At 47.5% G+C, this 10,910-nt stretch overlaps 4 protein-coding genes across 5 annotated transcripts; all 4 read right to left on the minus strand.

The window, feature by feature from the left end:
* Positions 1–5: 5 nt before the first annotated feature.
* LOC136199313 (low density lipoprotein receptor adapter protein 1-B-like) lies at positions 6–1,867 on the minus strand. Its single transcript, XM_065989497.1, has 11 exons — positions 1,730–1,867; positions 1,433–1,606; positions 1,277–1,348; positions 1,147–1,224; positions 945–1,091; positions 827–886; positions 667–771; positions 520–612; positions 420–467; positions 296–369; positions 6–236 (listed from the first exon to the last, which is right to left on the minus strand). Exons 2-11 carry the CDS (start codon positions 1,583–1,585, stop codon positions 92–94), a joined length of 975 nt encoding a protein of 324 aa, XP_065845569.1. The 5' UTR covers positions 1,586–1,606; positions 1,730–1,867; the 3' UTR covers positions 6–91.
* On the minus strand, positions 1,621–3,144 carry LOC136199314 (low density lipoprotein receptor adapter protein 1-like). The gene is made up of 9 exons (XM_065989498.1): positions 2,902–3,144; positions 2,769–2,840; positions 2,643–2,717; positions 2,445–2,591; positions 2,336–2,395; positions 2,188–2,283; positions 2,077–2,133; positions 1,962–2,020; positions 1,621–1,874 (listed from the first exon to the last, which is right to left on the minus strand). The coding sequence occupies exons 1-9, from the start codon at positions 3,064–3,066 to the stop codon at positions 1,748–1,750; spliced, it is 858 nt and encodes a 285-aa protein (XP_065845570.1). The 5' UTR covers positions 3,067–3,144; the 3' UTR covers positions 1,621–1,747.
* Positions 3,145–3,252: 108 nt separating this feature from the next.
* LOC136199312 (homeobox protein SIX1-like) lies at positions 3,253–5,840 on the minus strand. 2 transcript variants are annotated; one of them, XM_065989496.1, is made up of 3 exons: positions 4,577–5,840; positions 3,744–4,129; positions 3,253–3,647 (listed from the first exon to the last, which is right to left on the minus strand). In XM_065989496.1, the coding sequence occupies exons 1-3, from the start codon at positions 5,152–5,154 to the stop codon at positions 3,514–3,516; spliced, it is 1,098 nt and encodes a 365-aa protein (XP_065845568.1). In that variant the 5' UTR covers positions 5,155–5,840; the 3' UTR covers positions 3,253–3,513. The 2 variants fall into 2 exon arrangements, with proteins under 2 accessions (XP_065845568.1, XP_065845567.1); XM_065989495.1 differs by having other exon boundaries at positions 3,253–4,129.
* A 129-nt stretch (positions 5,841–5,969) lies between these two features.
* On the minus strand, positions 5,970–8,561 carry LOC136199311 (CLK4-associating serine/arginine rich protein-like). Its single transcript, XM_065989493.1, has 17 exons — positions 8,452–8,561; positions 8,297–8,394; positions 8,206–8,244; positions 8,020–8,153; positions 7,878–7,965; positions 7,704–7,828; positions 7,615–7,652; positions 7,505–7,563; positions 7,397–7,451; positions 7,285–7,343; positions 7,198–7,236; positions 6,981–7,145; positions 6,755–6,811; positions 6,650–6,689; positions 6,546–6,603; positions 6,438–6,496; positions 5,970–6,156 (listed from the first exon to the last, which is right to left on the minus strand). The coding sequence occupies exons 1-17, from the start codon at positions 8,548–8,550 to the stop codon at positions 6,109–6,111; spliced, it is 1,260 nt and encodes a 419-aa protein (XP_065845565.1). The 5' UTR covers positions 8,551–8,561; the 3' UTR covers positions 5,970–6,108.
* Positions 8,562–10,910: the final 2,349 nt, after the last annotated feature.

Genomic DNA, 10,910 nt, shown 5'->3' on the forward strand with positions numbered 1-10,910 from the left:
AACAGTAAAGCCAAACATAAAAAAAATTCCAAAACATTGAAAGCAAAATTGGGCAACAGCTAATAGGCGAGAATTTTGTCGTCACTCAAACTCAATTATCCTCCTCCTCTACAGGTTCCTCCGTGATTTGTTCCGCGGCGATGCGACCAGCCAGAAATTGCGCAACTTTGTCTGTCTTGTCGCTCATGTCGACGTCAATGTCGGGCAGCTCAGGTCTCTTTCGGTGCAGGGACATCCTTTTAGGTTATAGAAAATTACGATTTATCTACAAATTTAGTCGTGAGCAGTACTGCACCTGCGAAATTCGGCACGAAACTCTTTTTCCGGCATTTCAATTTTACTGTCCAGAGCTTCGTCACTTGTCATTGGCTTCATTTGATGATTTTAAAAGATCTCGATTATTAGTACCAATACCCTACCTCTTTGGCCGAGGCCGCACGACGAGATCGATGTATAAAGGAGACTTTCTGCAAAAAATCAAAATCTCCTCGAGTTTGACGTCACACGCCACCGTTTTACCCTCTTCATTTTTGTCTTCACTTCCTCTATTTCCTCGTAGTTGTGCTCTTCTTCTTCTTCTCCTTCAGCCTCTGCCTTACCCTCTTCTTCTGCCTGCATGAGGTATTTCCCAGTTAAATTCATAACATACGTAATGAAGTTGCGTACTTCTTCGCCTCCCTGCGCTTCTTCCGGCTCTGCTGCGTTCTTCTCGGGTGGCGGCTTGGGAATTTCCGCCTCATCAAAAAGTTTTTTAGCTTCGGGATCGCGTTTCTGCAAATTTAAAGTTCTATCTAAAGAGAACTCGTTGTATTGGTAGGTCTAGAACCTTAAACGCTTCAAAGGCCAATTGAAACGCTTGAGCTACGGTGAGCACCATCTCACTGGCCTTAAGAGAGAAAGAGAATGTCTATTTTAGTGAGGCTGGGGCTGCGTATGATAATTGCCTGGCGTCTCGTGCGACATTGAAAGCAGTGCAGATAGAACTCGCCCGATCTACTATCTTTCGCAATGAAGCAAAAGATCCGTTTGCGCGTCTTGTCCGTGCTTGTGAACGAGATCCGATAGATGGATATCTTCTTCATTGGGTGATCCTAACACCGCGAGTACGTCAAGTCAAGCAGTAGCACTCAAAACGGCATAAATCACCTTGTCAAACGTATCGTCCAATACTTGCAATCCGTTTGCCGTGACGGTCACTGTAATGGGCGTGCCTTTGTAGGCATGCTAGGGGCCGAAAGCGATATCAATTGTCCAGAAGCAAATTCTATTTTCTAACTATGAGTCTTTCAATGATTTCAGGCGCATTTTGACGGCCAAGAGCTTCCTTGACAGGCTCGTAGCCAAGATACTGCAAAAAAGGAGGCGTGTTTACAAATGGGCGGTGCCCGCTGTCGAACGGTGAGTACGCTGCTACGAAATCAAAGTGCCCTACTTCCAATTTTATGTTGACGCCGTTAATGAGGTCTTCCTTTGCGTAAAGCCACGTTTGAACGAGCTCTTCTTGCTTCGTCTTGCGCTTATCCGTTCCACGACGTTTTATTTTGGGAACATGGGCAACTTCAAACGATTTCTTGCCCAGAGGCATGACAAGGCAGAAAGGGCAACGCTAGAGCAAGGAAATCGTGCAAAGAATTAATATAAAATGACTGTGGAGGAGTGCGACCTAAGCTAAATATATATGTATATAGTACTACACGTATAGTAGTGTGTGCGAGTGCGTCTAAAGTGCCTTTTGCTTGTTTCTTTATTAGGATTTTTCTGTCATTTGCTTCGCTGTGATTTCGCCTCCGAGGAAGAGAGCAATGTCGTCGCTCGCATCGTTAGGATCGAAGTCCATGTCGGGCAGGTCGGGGATGTCACGAAGGATGGTCATTCTAAGAGAAATTGTGGAATGAGACTTACGAAAAATCAAATTACCAAAAACGCTATTTAAATCAAAGTTGCGTAAGAAATTAGCTAACCTTTTGTACTCCTCTCGAATGTCTTCATCTGGCATATCAACATGACGATCTAAGTCATGCTTCAAAAAACGAATATCTAAAATTTAACGCAGCTTCTGTTTAGAACTGTAATTACGTCTTTTAATTCCTTTTCTGGTTGGGCTTTGTGCTGAAGCCTAACGGACACTCTCCTCTACATGCAAATCCTGTATGAATCTCTTCCCAGCTTTTACGACTTAAAACTAACCTTTCTAAGTTTGACGACGTCAGAAGAGGCCTCTACCTTAACCTCTTCCTTCTCATCCCTTTCCTTCAGCAACTTTTGAGCTTCTGGATCTCTTTTCTATGAAGACCATCATCTTGAAAACTCATAACAACTCTTGCTATGTTCTTGCCTCAAACATTTCAAAAGCAATTTGAAATCCTTGTGCTACAGTTAGAGTGATTTCGCTCGCCTTGTAAATTAGTCAAAGCAAAACGAACTGCAAGCTACAAATTTCCAACCTGTCTCTTTGTCTTGCACTGGAGTATGTGCATAAGCAATTTCTTTGATTCCCTGTCTCGACCAATAAAGAAAAAGACTCGACGCCTAATTTTGTCCACAGTCGTAAACGAAATTCGGTACATTTGCACGAATTTCATTGGATTATCCTACCACAAAGATTATCGCAAATTCAACGTGCGCTAGTTTAATTAATTTACCGTTTCAAAGTCGTCATTTTCAACCCTGAAACCGTTCGCCGAAATTCTCAAAGAAACGTGTCTTCCTTCACGCTTCTACTAAGCAAATTGAACAGCGGGAAATTAATTATAAAAACTGAAACTCACTGCAAGTCTTTCAATAATTTCAGACGAATTCTGGCGTCCAGTCGGCTTCTGAACTTCATCGTAGCCGAGATACTGGACATAGGAAGAATGTGTACAGGGCGTGGCCCAATCGGGGCGGTGCAGCGTAGTTTACTTCTACGTCAAATAGCACTCCGGTTAGCATGTCTTCTTTGGTATGCAGCCACGTTTGGGTCGCTAGTTCTTGTTTCGTCTCTCGTCTATCTGTCGCTCTGACCTCCGTTGCTTCGGGGTCTTTGGTCGAGACATTGAAGCCTTTGGATGATTTTCCGAATGGCATTGCCAACTTATAAGTCAGGCCTAGCTAATTGCCAAGGAACGAGAGTCTTCTCTGTTGTCGTTACCGTACTGTAGTTGTTATGCTAGACGTTCATATCAACATAACCCGGACGGCAACCAATTCACCCACACATCTACACTTTCAAGTACCTAATCATTGTAATTATTCTATTTAGACACTCACATCTAATATTTCTATATTGTCATTATTTAATTAAAAACAAAATTTTGCAAAATATCTGGTAAACGCAAAACGATAAAGAAGAAAAATTATTCGCACATAGTCCCTCCTTAGGGGAGAGGGGAACATAAACGAAGGAAATCATCTCTTAATTAAAACCTATTAGCCTTACGCTCTCAAGAACTCCAAAACTTAATAAAGAATAACGCGCGCACACAAAAAGGACACCACACAAAAACGCCTCGTCAAAAAAAAGAGAGAAGAAACCTAAGTGACTAATTCGGCCATGTGCTGCGCGTATCCCGCATCAACGCCTTGCGCGGTAAACATGGCCTGATAGGAAGCGGGTGCCGTCGTTTGAGAATACGGCGATTGCAAGTGAGGCGGATGCGTGGGCGGAGGCGCCGCCGCCGCCGCCGCCGGATGCCCAAAAAAACTGGGATGATGATGAAGGTGCGCCTGAGTGGAATACGGCGACTGAGGCGGCGGCGGCGGAGGCGGCGGCGGTGCAAAATGCCCTGATCGCGGTGCGGACGCGTGAGAAACCGGCACGCCTAGACTGGGATAGCTCCCGGGATCGTTCATGTAGTAGTGTGCGCTCGCCGCCGCGGCGGCGGCGGCTCGCGTTGCCGCGGCAAATGGCTGCGGCGTTGCCTGGGTTACGAACGAGGGCGGTGGCGCGGCGTAGATCGGTCGCATTGAGCGGCTCAGTGGGGGTAACAATGAATTGGACGTGGAAAGACGTGGGATTGATTCGTCCTTTAGTGCCGCTATTGCGTCCGCCGAGGAAATGGGGTTGGCTTCGATTGGGTCCTGTTCTCCGTCCGAGCTGCTTTCGTCCGCTTTGCTTTCGGATTTTTTCCTCGTTTCGAGTTTGGGGCTTCTACAAGAATTCAAAATTTAAAAAAGAAAAACGATTTTTACTAATAACTAAGGTGCCAAAATTTCGAAGTCACTTTTTAAACCGTGACTGGCACCATTTTAGAAGAACCGTAACTAACACCTCGAGAAATTCTAAACATAGACTGTTTCCGGGTAGACGTCCGGGTAAACGTTAATTAAATTTCAACGTTACTCCAGCTGTCGGCAACTTGACACGTGTCCCCGCCCCTATCTACTTTAGAAAAGCGGGGCGGCGCGGAAGCGAAAAGGACGGGCGGCAAATACCACGGAATTTCATCGTCTGGGAAACTGAATGCAAAAGGAACCCAAGTCCCACGTAACTGAGAAAAAAATGAAGGGCAGCGTAAAACGCGGAAGAGAAAAGGAAGCGTCGGTCGGAGTGGGGCGAGAAAGGGGCGTAAATTGAATTTTTTTTCTCGTTTCTTACCCGTCTTTCGCTTCGGCGGCGCGATCGCGCTGGCGCCTATTTTTGAACCAATTGGAGACCTGGGTCGTCGTGAGACCCGTACCTTCGGCGAGTTCGCGTTTTTCGCGCGGCGACGGGTACGGATTGCGCGCGTACCAATCGCGCAGTATAGCGCGCGATTTCTCCTTGAAGCAATAGGACGTCTCCTCGCCGTCCCAAATCGTTCGCGGCAGGGGATACTTGCGTCGCACGCGATACTTTCCGACGGCGCCGAGCTGGCGTCCGCGCAGACGCTCGGCTTCGATGTAGTGCGCGTTGAGCCACAGCTGCTGCATTCTCGCGTGATTGCGCACGGAGAAGTGATTGTTCTCGAGAATCGCGTAGAGATCCTTGAAGTTGCGTCGATGGAACGAGACGACGGCTTTGCCCTTGAGAACGCTTTCGTTTCGATGCAGATGCTCGCAGATGGGAAGGCTCCAGAGAAAGCGTGCGAGCCGATCGACGTCGCCGTGCTGTTGCAACACCTCGCACACGCACGCGACCTGCTCCTCGGTGAAGCCAAACGCCTGCGAGCTCGACGACGACGACGAGGCGGCCATCGAACGCGATCGCAAACGTCGAGCGAACTGATTCTCGAGCGTACGGGACGCGTTGCTTTATCTCAGCGATCGAATGACAATAGTTCGGCCTCCCCCGACATTCGACACCGATTGGCTGTGCATATATTATCATACGGGACGCTGGGATAAGCGAGGTTGTCAATCAACGTTAGAGGCGCGCTCGCACGGCGGTTTCCTGCGCGGTTAGCTAAATCGGGCTTCGCTTAAACGCCGATTTAGGGCCCATTTCGTTTGAGGGGGAGGCTGGTCATTAGTGCGAGGTGCGAGATTAGGCGATCCGATCGTCTCTCTTATCTGTATACACTTCCTCCCCCTTCCCTCATTATAATAATAAACCACCCACTCGACTTTGAAGCCATCGAGACGCTTCGCAAAGATACGCACTGTTTTGTTACGTTTCCCTGTCAAGGTGCGAGATAAAACGTCGAATTGCGTATCGCGCTTGGGAAGAAAGACGTCAACTGCGGCGGCGAAGGCGTGAAACGCCTCCGCTCTCTGGGGGGCTGTTTGCTCGCGCGGAAACGCCTTCGCGAACGATTGAGAGTCGCTTAGAAACTCTTCAAATCGTTCGAGGGGTATATTCTTTGAATTCTTGTCGCGCGTTCGCTAGTGGACCGCCGATGCGCGACGAGCGAACCGATCGTTCGCTTCTTTGCATCTGCAGAGCCTCGGGGCAAATCGCACTACCCGGAGACGGGGTCCCCCAACACATGATTTGCATATGCATCGTTCCCGCGGATTCGCGCGGCCCAACGCGCGACCCCCGGGCGGCGTCGCGTCCCGCACGCGTCCCATGTCGTGTTGATTTAGGCTGTCTAAAACTGGGCCTAAGTGCCGCGAAACCCGATATGCGAGACATCAATATTTTCTCTGTTTGTTCGTGTCAAGCGTGCGCAGTGAGGGAGCGAGTCTGACCTTTTTTCTTCTCTCTCTCTAGGAGTCGTATCTCCTGCATAGTTCCTTGAGACCTTCTTCGCGTTCCTGTGTAATTTCAATTTCAAATTAATTAATAGGCGTGGACAGCATGCAACTTGAGAGCTAATTTTATTCGGACGGAAACTATGCAAACGCCGGACAATGGAATCGATCATCTAGGAGTTATTAATTAAATTTCAAGCAAAAATGCGAAATGTCGGCGCACATCTTTTAAGAAACGAACTAGATAATCGACGTTTGCCTGCTATTTTTTAAATTTCGTTACACCAAAATTTTGTAAGTAGTGTGTCGTATTCAATTTCTAATTTATATCATCTTCTTCTCACCTGGCGTTCTCGTTCCTTTTGCTTCTCTTTCGCCACTTCTCTAGATTTATCGGACTTGACTAAAAAATCATAACCGCGGACTTCTTATATGAGTGCACGTCCACCTACGCTGCTTATTCAACATCAACTGCATGCGTCGCTTCAATCGCTCCTGCGGCGTGAGTTTCTACGCGAAAACGTTAAAAACTACGCGTGGAAAGCGCGATACGAACCGGTTTCGACGAAGTTGTTTTAGAACTCGATGACCTTTTTCTGTTATGACAAAGGAGAGCGATTCTCATTCTAATTTTATTCATTGCCGTAAACGGATACGTTACCGCTTTGCTTGCGGACTTCTACTACGCGATCGGCGTCGTCTACGCCGCCTGGAGTCCCTAGGGAGACAGAAGGTAGCCAAATTTGGCGTAAACACGAAAAACGTCACTGTATTCGGTTACGATGTATGATCAAAACGAAAATGAAAAAAGGAAGAAAATAAGAAATAATATTTATTACAAAGAGGAAACGGTCACATGGTACACGGACTCTTATCACTTTCTGTACCTTGAAGATGACGAAGACGACGATGAAGATGAAGAATACGACGATGATGACGGAGTTCTTTGTCGTCGTCTGCTGGGCTGCGTCTTCGCCGAGCCGCTGCTGCCAAATTCAATTACAAATTGATTCGATTGCCGTGGCGGAGACGCAGAAGAATCCGAAGAAGAACTGCATGTACACAATGCAACGTTCAATAAAATAAAACGATTTCGTTTTATACCTAGAGGTGTCACGTGAACGTTTTTCACGCCTTTCGTAGCTACATTGAATTTTTTCAATAAATATTTTTCTGTTTGGGGATACGAACTTCAACGAAGATCTTTCTCTTTGACGTCGTCTTCTCTCATCTCTTCTCCCTTTGGAGCCCTTAGAAACATGGCAATTTAGTTGGCTTGAATTTTTCGAAATTTTTTACGTACCCTGCTTTTTAATTCGTCTAATTCTTTTGCGACGCTTTTCTCCTCTTTATAAAGTCTACAGTACCCCCATTACAAACATTCATACCCCATTAACACATAGAATACCACTTGGAAAATTTTCTTTCAGTTATTCCGTAACATTTAGCAATACCATCCAAAGCATCAACCTAAATAAGTAGCTCTTTTCTCTATTTGAACAGAGCAGCCTCTCTTCTTACCTGGAACTTTGACAAAGCACTTATTTTTATATCAGGATCTGCATAAAATTATCACATGTACATATGTGTAGGCATTGAGAAACACTAACCGTCATTATTGCCTTCATTGTCACTCACTGAATCTCTTTTTTCTGATGAGACAGTTCCTGCTACTGCAGACGTTGTCCCTCCCTCGTCATAAGTGTATCCAATAGCAGCTTTAGTAGCAGCCAATCTAATGTATTGACATTTAATTGACAATACAAAAATAATAAGAACCTTACTTTTTCTTTTCTTTATCAGGCCTTCTTCTAACCGGTACGCCATCCATTTCATCTATGTCAATGCCTTTTAGATACTCTTCCTCCTCAACTAAATAAATTAATATTATTTAGCGTCGTGGCACTTTCTGTGTGACTGTACTACCTCCTAAATAATGGTTCTGAACCAAAACTTTGTATCGTTCGTAATTACACAGAGTCTCCTCGTAACTCTCTTCATCGTCCTCGTCGTAGGAAAAATCGCTTTCGATTCGGTCGAGCCGATGTCGTGCATCGTATCTAAAAAGTTTTTCCAGTAATATTGATCAAATAAAAACCTACAAAAACGCACTTATCCATTCTATTATTCGAATCGCCTTGCCAGGGAATTCTGTGAAGGAACACGTGGAAGTGATAGCGTTTTTTCATCATAAAATACTTACAGGGTTTTTGTTTCGTCGGCTGCAGCTGCAATGTCGACGTTGACGTGTATTGGAGACGACTTGCCGACTATTCGAAGTGTTTGGATGGGATCGCGAGCCTAAACGGGAAACGAGGTCAGACCCAGAGGGCTCCCGATTAGGCGACCGAAGCGTACGAGGCCGTCGTAGTATGCCTTCCGACGTTCGGCGCGTTTCTGGTAGTCGATCATGACGCTGCGAACGCTCTTTTCTTGCTTTCTCGCCTCGTGCCACATCGCGGTAAACGCACGTGACACTCTCGCACGAAGTCCCGTGCCTTGTCGACACTTCCCGCCAGATTCGATCACGATTTGACCCTAGGTCTAAAGGAGCTACTGTTGCTTCATTTTATAGCACTTGCTGGAAACCGAATTTAATTTGAACGAACACACAAAAACTGTACAAACTACTCGGTCGATAGAGAGTTACTCACGTCTATTTCATTTATGCACTACCAATTCGTCGTCTTCTTCGTCCTCTTCGTCGTCCTGATCTTATTTCCCGCTGTCGTTAGCGTAATCGTTTTTGTTGTCTTCGTCTCCATAACTTCCTTTGGCTTACCGAGGACGACTTCCAAAAGGAATAGATGTAATAATTAAACGTGATGACGTTGCAAAGGCAAAGGCAAAGGCAAAGGCAAAGGCAAAGGCAAAAGGCAAAGGCAAAGACGGCTACAACGACTACAAAGGCTACAAGGGCTACAAAGGCTACAAAGGCTACAAAGGCTACAACGGCTACAAAGGCTACAACGGCTACAAAGGCTACAACTACTACAAAGGCTACAACGGCTACAAAGGCTACAACGACTACAAAGGCTACAACTGCTACAAAGGCTACAACTGCTACAAAGGCTACAACGGCTACAACGACTACAACGGCTACAACGGCTACAACGACTACAACGGCTACAACGGCTGGAACGACTACAACGGCTACAACGGCTACAACGACTACAACGGCTGCAACGGCTGCAACGGCTGCAACGGCTACAACGGCTACAACGACTACAACGGCTGCAACGGCTGCAACGACTACAACGGCTGCAACGGCTACAACGGCTACAACGGCTACAACGGCTGCAACTACTACAACGGCTGCAACTACTACAACGGCTACAACGGCTACAACGGCTGCAACGGCTGCAACGACTACAACGGCTACAACGGCTGCAACGGCTACAACGGCTACAACGACTACAACGGCTACAACGACTACAACGGCTGCAACGGCTACAACGGCTACAACGGCTACAACGGCTGCAACTACTACAACGGCTGCAACTACTACAACGGCTACAACGGCTACAACGGCTACAACGGCTACAACGACTACAACGGCTACAACGGCTGCAACTACTACAACGGCTGCAACGGCTACAACGGCTACAACGGCTACAACGACTACAACGGCTACAACGGCTACAACGACTACAACGGCTACAACGGCTGCAACGACTACAACGGCTACAACGGCTGCAACGGCTACAACGGCTACAACGGCTGCAACGGCTACAACGGCTACAACGGCTACAACGGCTACAACGGCTGCAACTACTACAACGGCTGCAACTACTACAACGGCTACAACGGCTACAACGGCTGCAACGACTACAACGACTACAACGGCTACAACGACTACAACGGCTGCAAAGGCTACAACGGCTACAACGGCTACAACGGCTGCAACGGCTACAACGGCTACAACGGCTACAACGACTACAACGGCTACAACGGCTACAACGGCTGCAAAGGCTACAACGGCTACAACTACTACAACGGCTGCAACGGCTGCAACGGCTACAACGGCTACAACGGCTGCAACGACTACAACGGCTACAACGACTACAACGGCTACAACGACTACAACGGCTACAACGGCTACAACTACTACAACGGCTACAACGGCTACAACGGCTGCAACGACTACAACGGCTACAACGGCTACAACGACTACAACGGCTACAACGACTACAACGGCTACAACGGCTACAACTACTACAACGGCTACAACGGCTACAACGGCTGCAACGGCTGCAACGGCTACAACGGCTGCAACGGCTACAACGGCTGCAACGGCTACAACGGCTGCAACGGCTACAACGGCTGCAACGGCTACAACGGCTACAACTACTACAACGGCTACAACGGCTACAACGGCTGCAACGGCTGCAATGACTACAACGGCTGCAACTACTACAACGGCTGCAACGGCTACAACGGCTACAACGGCTACAACGGCTACAACTACTACAACGGCTACAACGGCTACAACGGCTGCAATGACTACAACGGCTGCAACTACTACAACGGCTGCAACGGCTACAACGGCTACAACGGCTGCAACGACTACAACGGCTGCAACGGCTACAACGGCTACAACGGCTACAACGGCTGCAACGACTACAACGACTACAACGGCTGCAACGGCTACAACGGCTGCAACGGCTACAACGGCTGCAACGACTACAACGGCTGCAAAGGCTACAACGGCTACAACGGCTGCAACGGCTACAACGGCTACAACTACTACAACGGCTACAACGGCTACAAAGGCTACAACGGCTACAAAGGCTACAAAGGCTACAACGGCTACAACG

This window comes from Oscarella lobularis, chromosome 20, assembly GCF_947507565.1.
Source record: "Oscarella lobularis chromosome 20, ooOscLobu1.1, whole genome shotgun sequence".
Lineage (NCBI taxonomy): Eukaryota > Metazoa > Porifera > Homoscleromorpha > Homosclerophorida > Oscarellidae > Oscarella > Oscarella lobularis.

Coding starts and splice junctions, on each gene's coding strand:
- LOC136199313 (XM_065989497.1), bottom strand. CDS start 1,585: ATGCCTCTGGGCAAGAAATCGTTTGAAGTTGCCCATGTTCCCAAAATA. Junction 1,225..1,276: donor AAATCATTGAAAGACTCATA/GTTAGAAAATAG, acceptor TTCGGCCCCTAG/CATGCCTACAAAGGCACGCC. Junction 613..666: donor AAGCGCAGGGAGGCGAAGAA/GTACGCAACTTC, acceptor TACCTCATGCAG/GCAGAAGAAGAGGGTAAGGC.
- LOC136199314 (XM_065989498.1), bottom strand. CDS start 3,066: ATGCCATTCGGAAAATCATCCAAAGGCTTCAATGTCTCGACCAAAGAC. Junction 2,396..2,444: donor AGTGCAAGACAAAGAGACAG/GTTGGAAATTTG, acceptor CTAATTTACAAG/GCGAGCGAAATCACTCTAAC. Junction 2,134..2,187: donor ACGTCGTCAAACTTAGAAAG/GTTAGTTTTAAG, acceptor ATTTGCATGTAG/AGGAGAGTGTCCGTTAGGCT.
- LOC136199312 (XM_065989495.1), bottom strand. CDS start 5,154: ATGGCCGCCTCGTCGTCGTCGTCGAGCTCGCAGGCGTTTGGCTTCACC. Junction 4,130..4,576: donor GCCGCCGAAGCGAAAGACGG/GTAAGAAACGAG, acceptor GAATTCTTGTAG/AAGCCCCAAACTCGAAACGA.
- LOC136199311 (XM_065989493.1), bottom strand. CDS start 8,550: ATGTGGCACGAGGCGAGAAAGCAAGAAAAGAGCGTTCGCAGCGTCATG. Junction 7,653..7,703: donor CAATGAAGGCAATAATGACG/GTTAGTGTTTCT, acceptor AATTTTATGCAG/ATCCTGATATAAAAATAAGT. Junction 7,237..7,284: donor AGAGAAAGATCTTCGTTGAA/GTTCGTATCCCC, acceptor AATTCAATGTAG/CTACGAAAGGCGTGAAAAAC.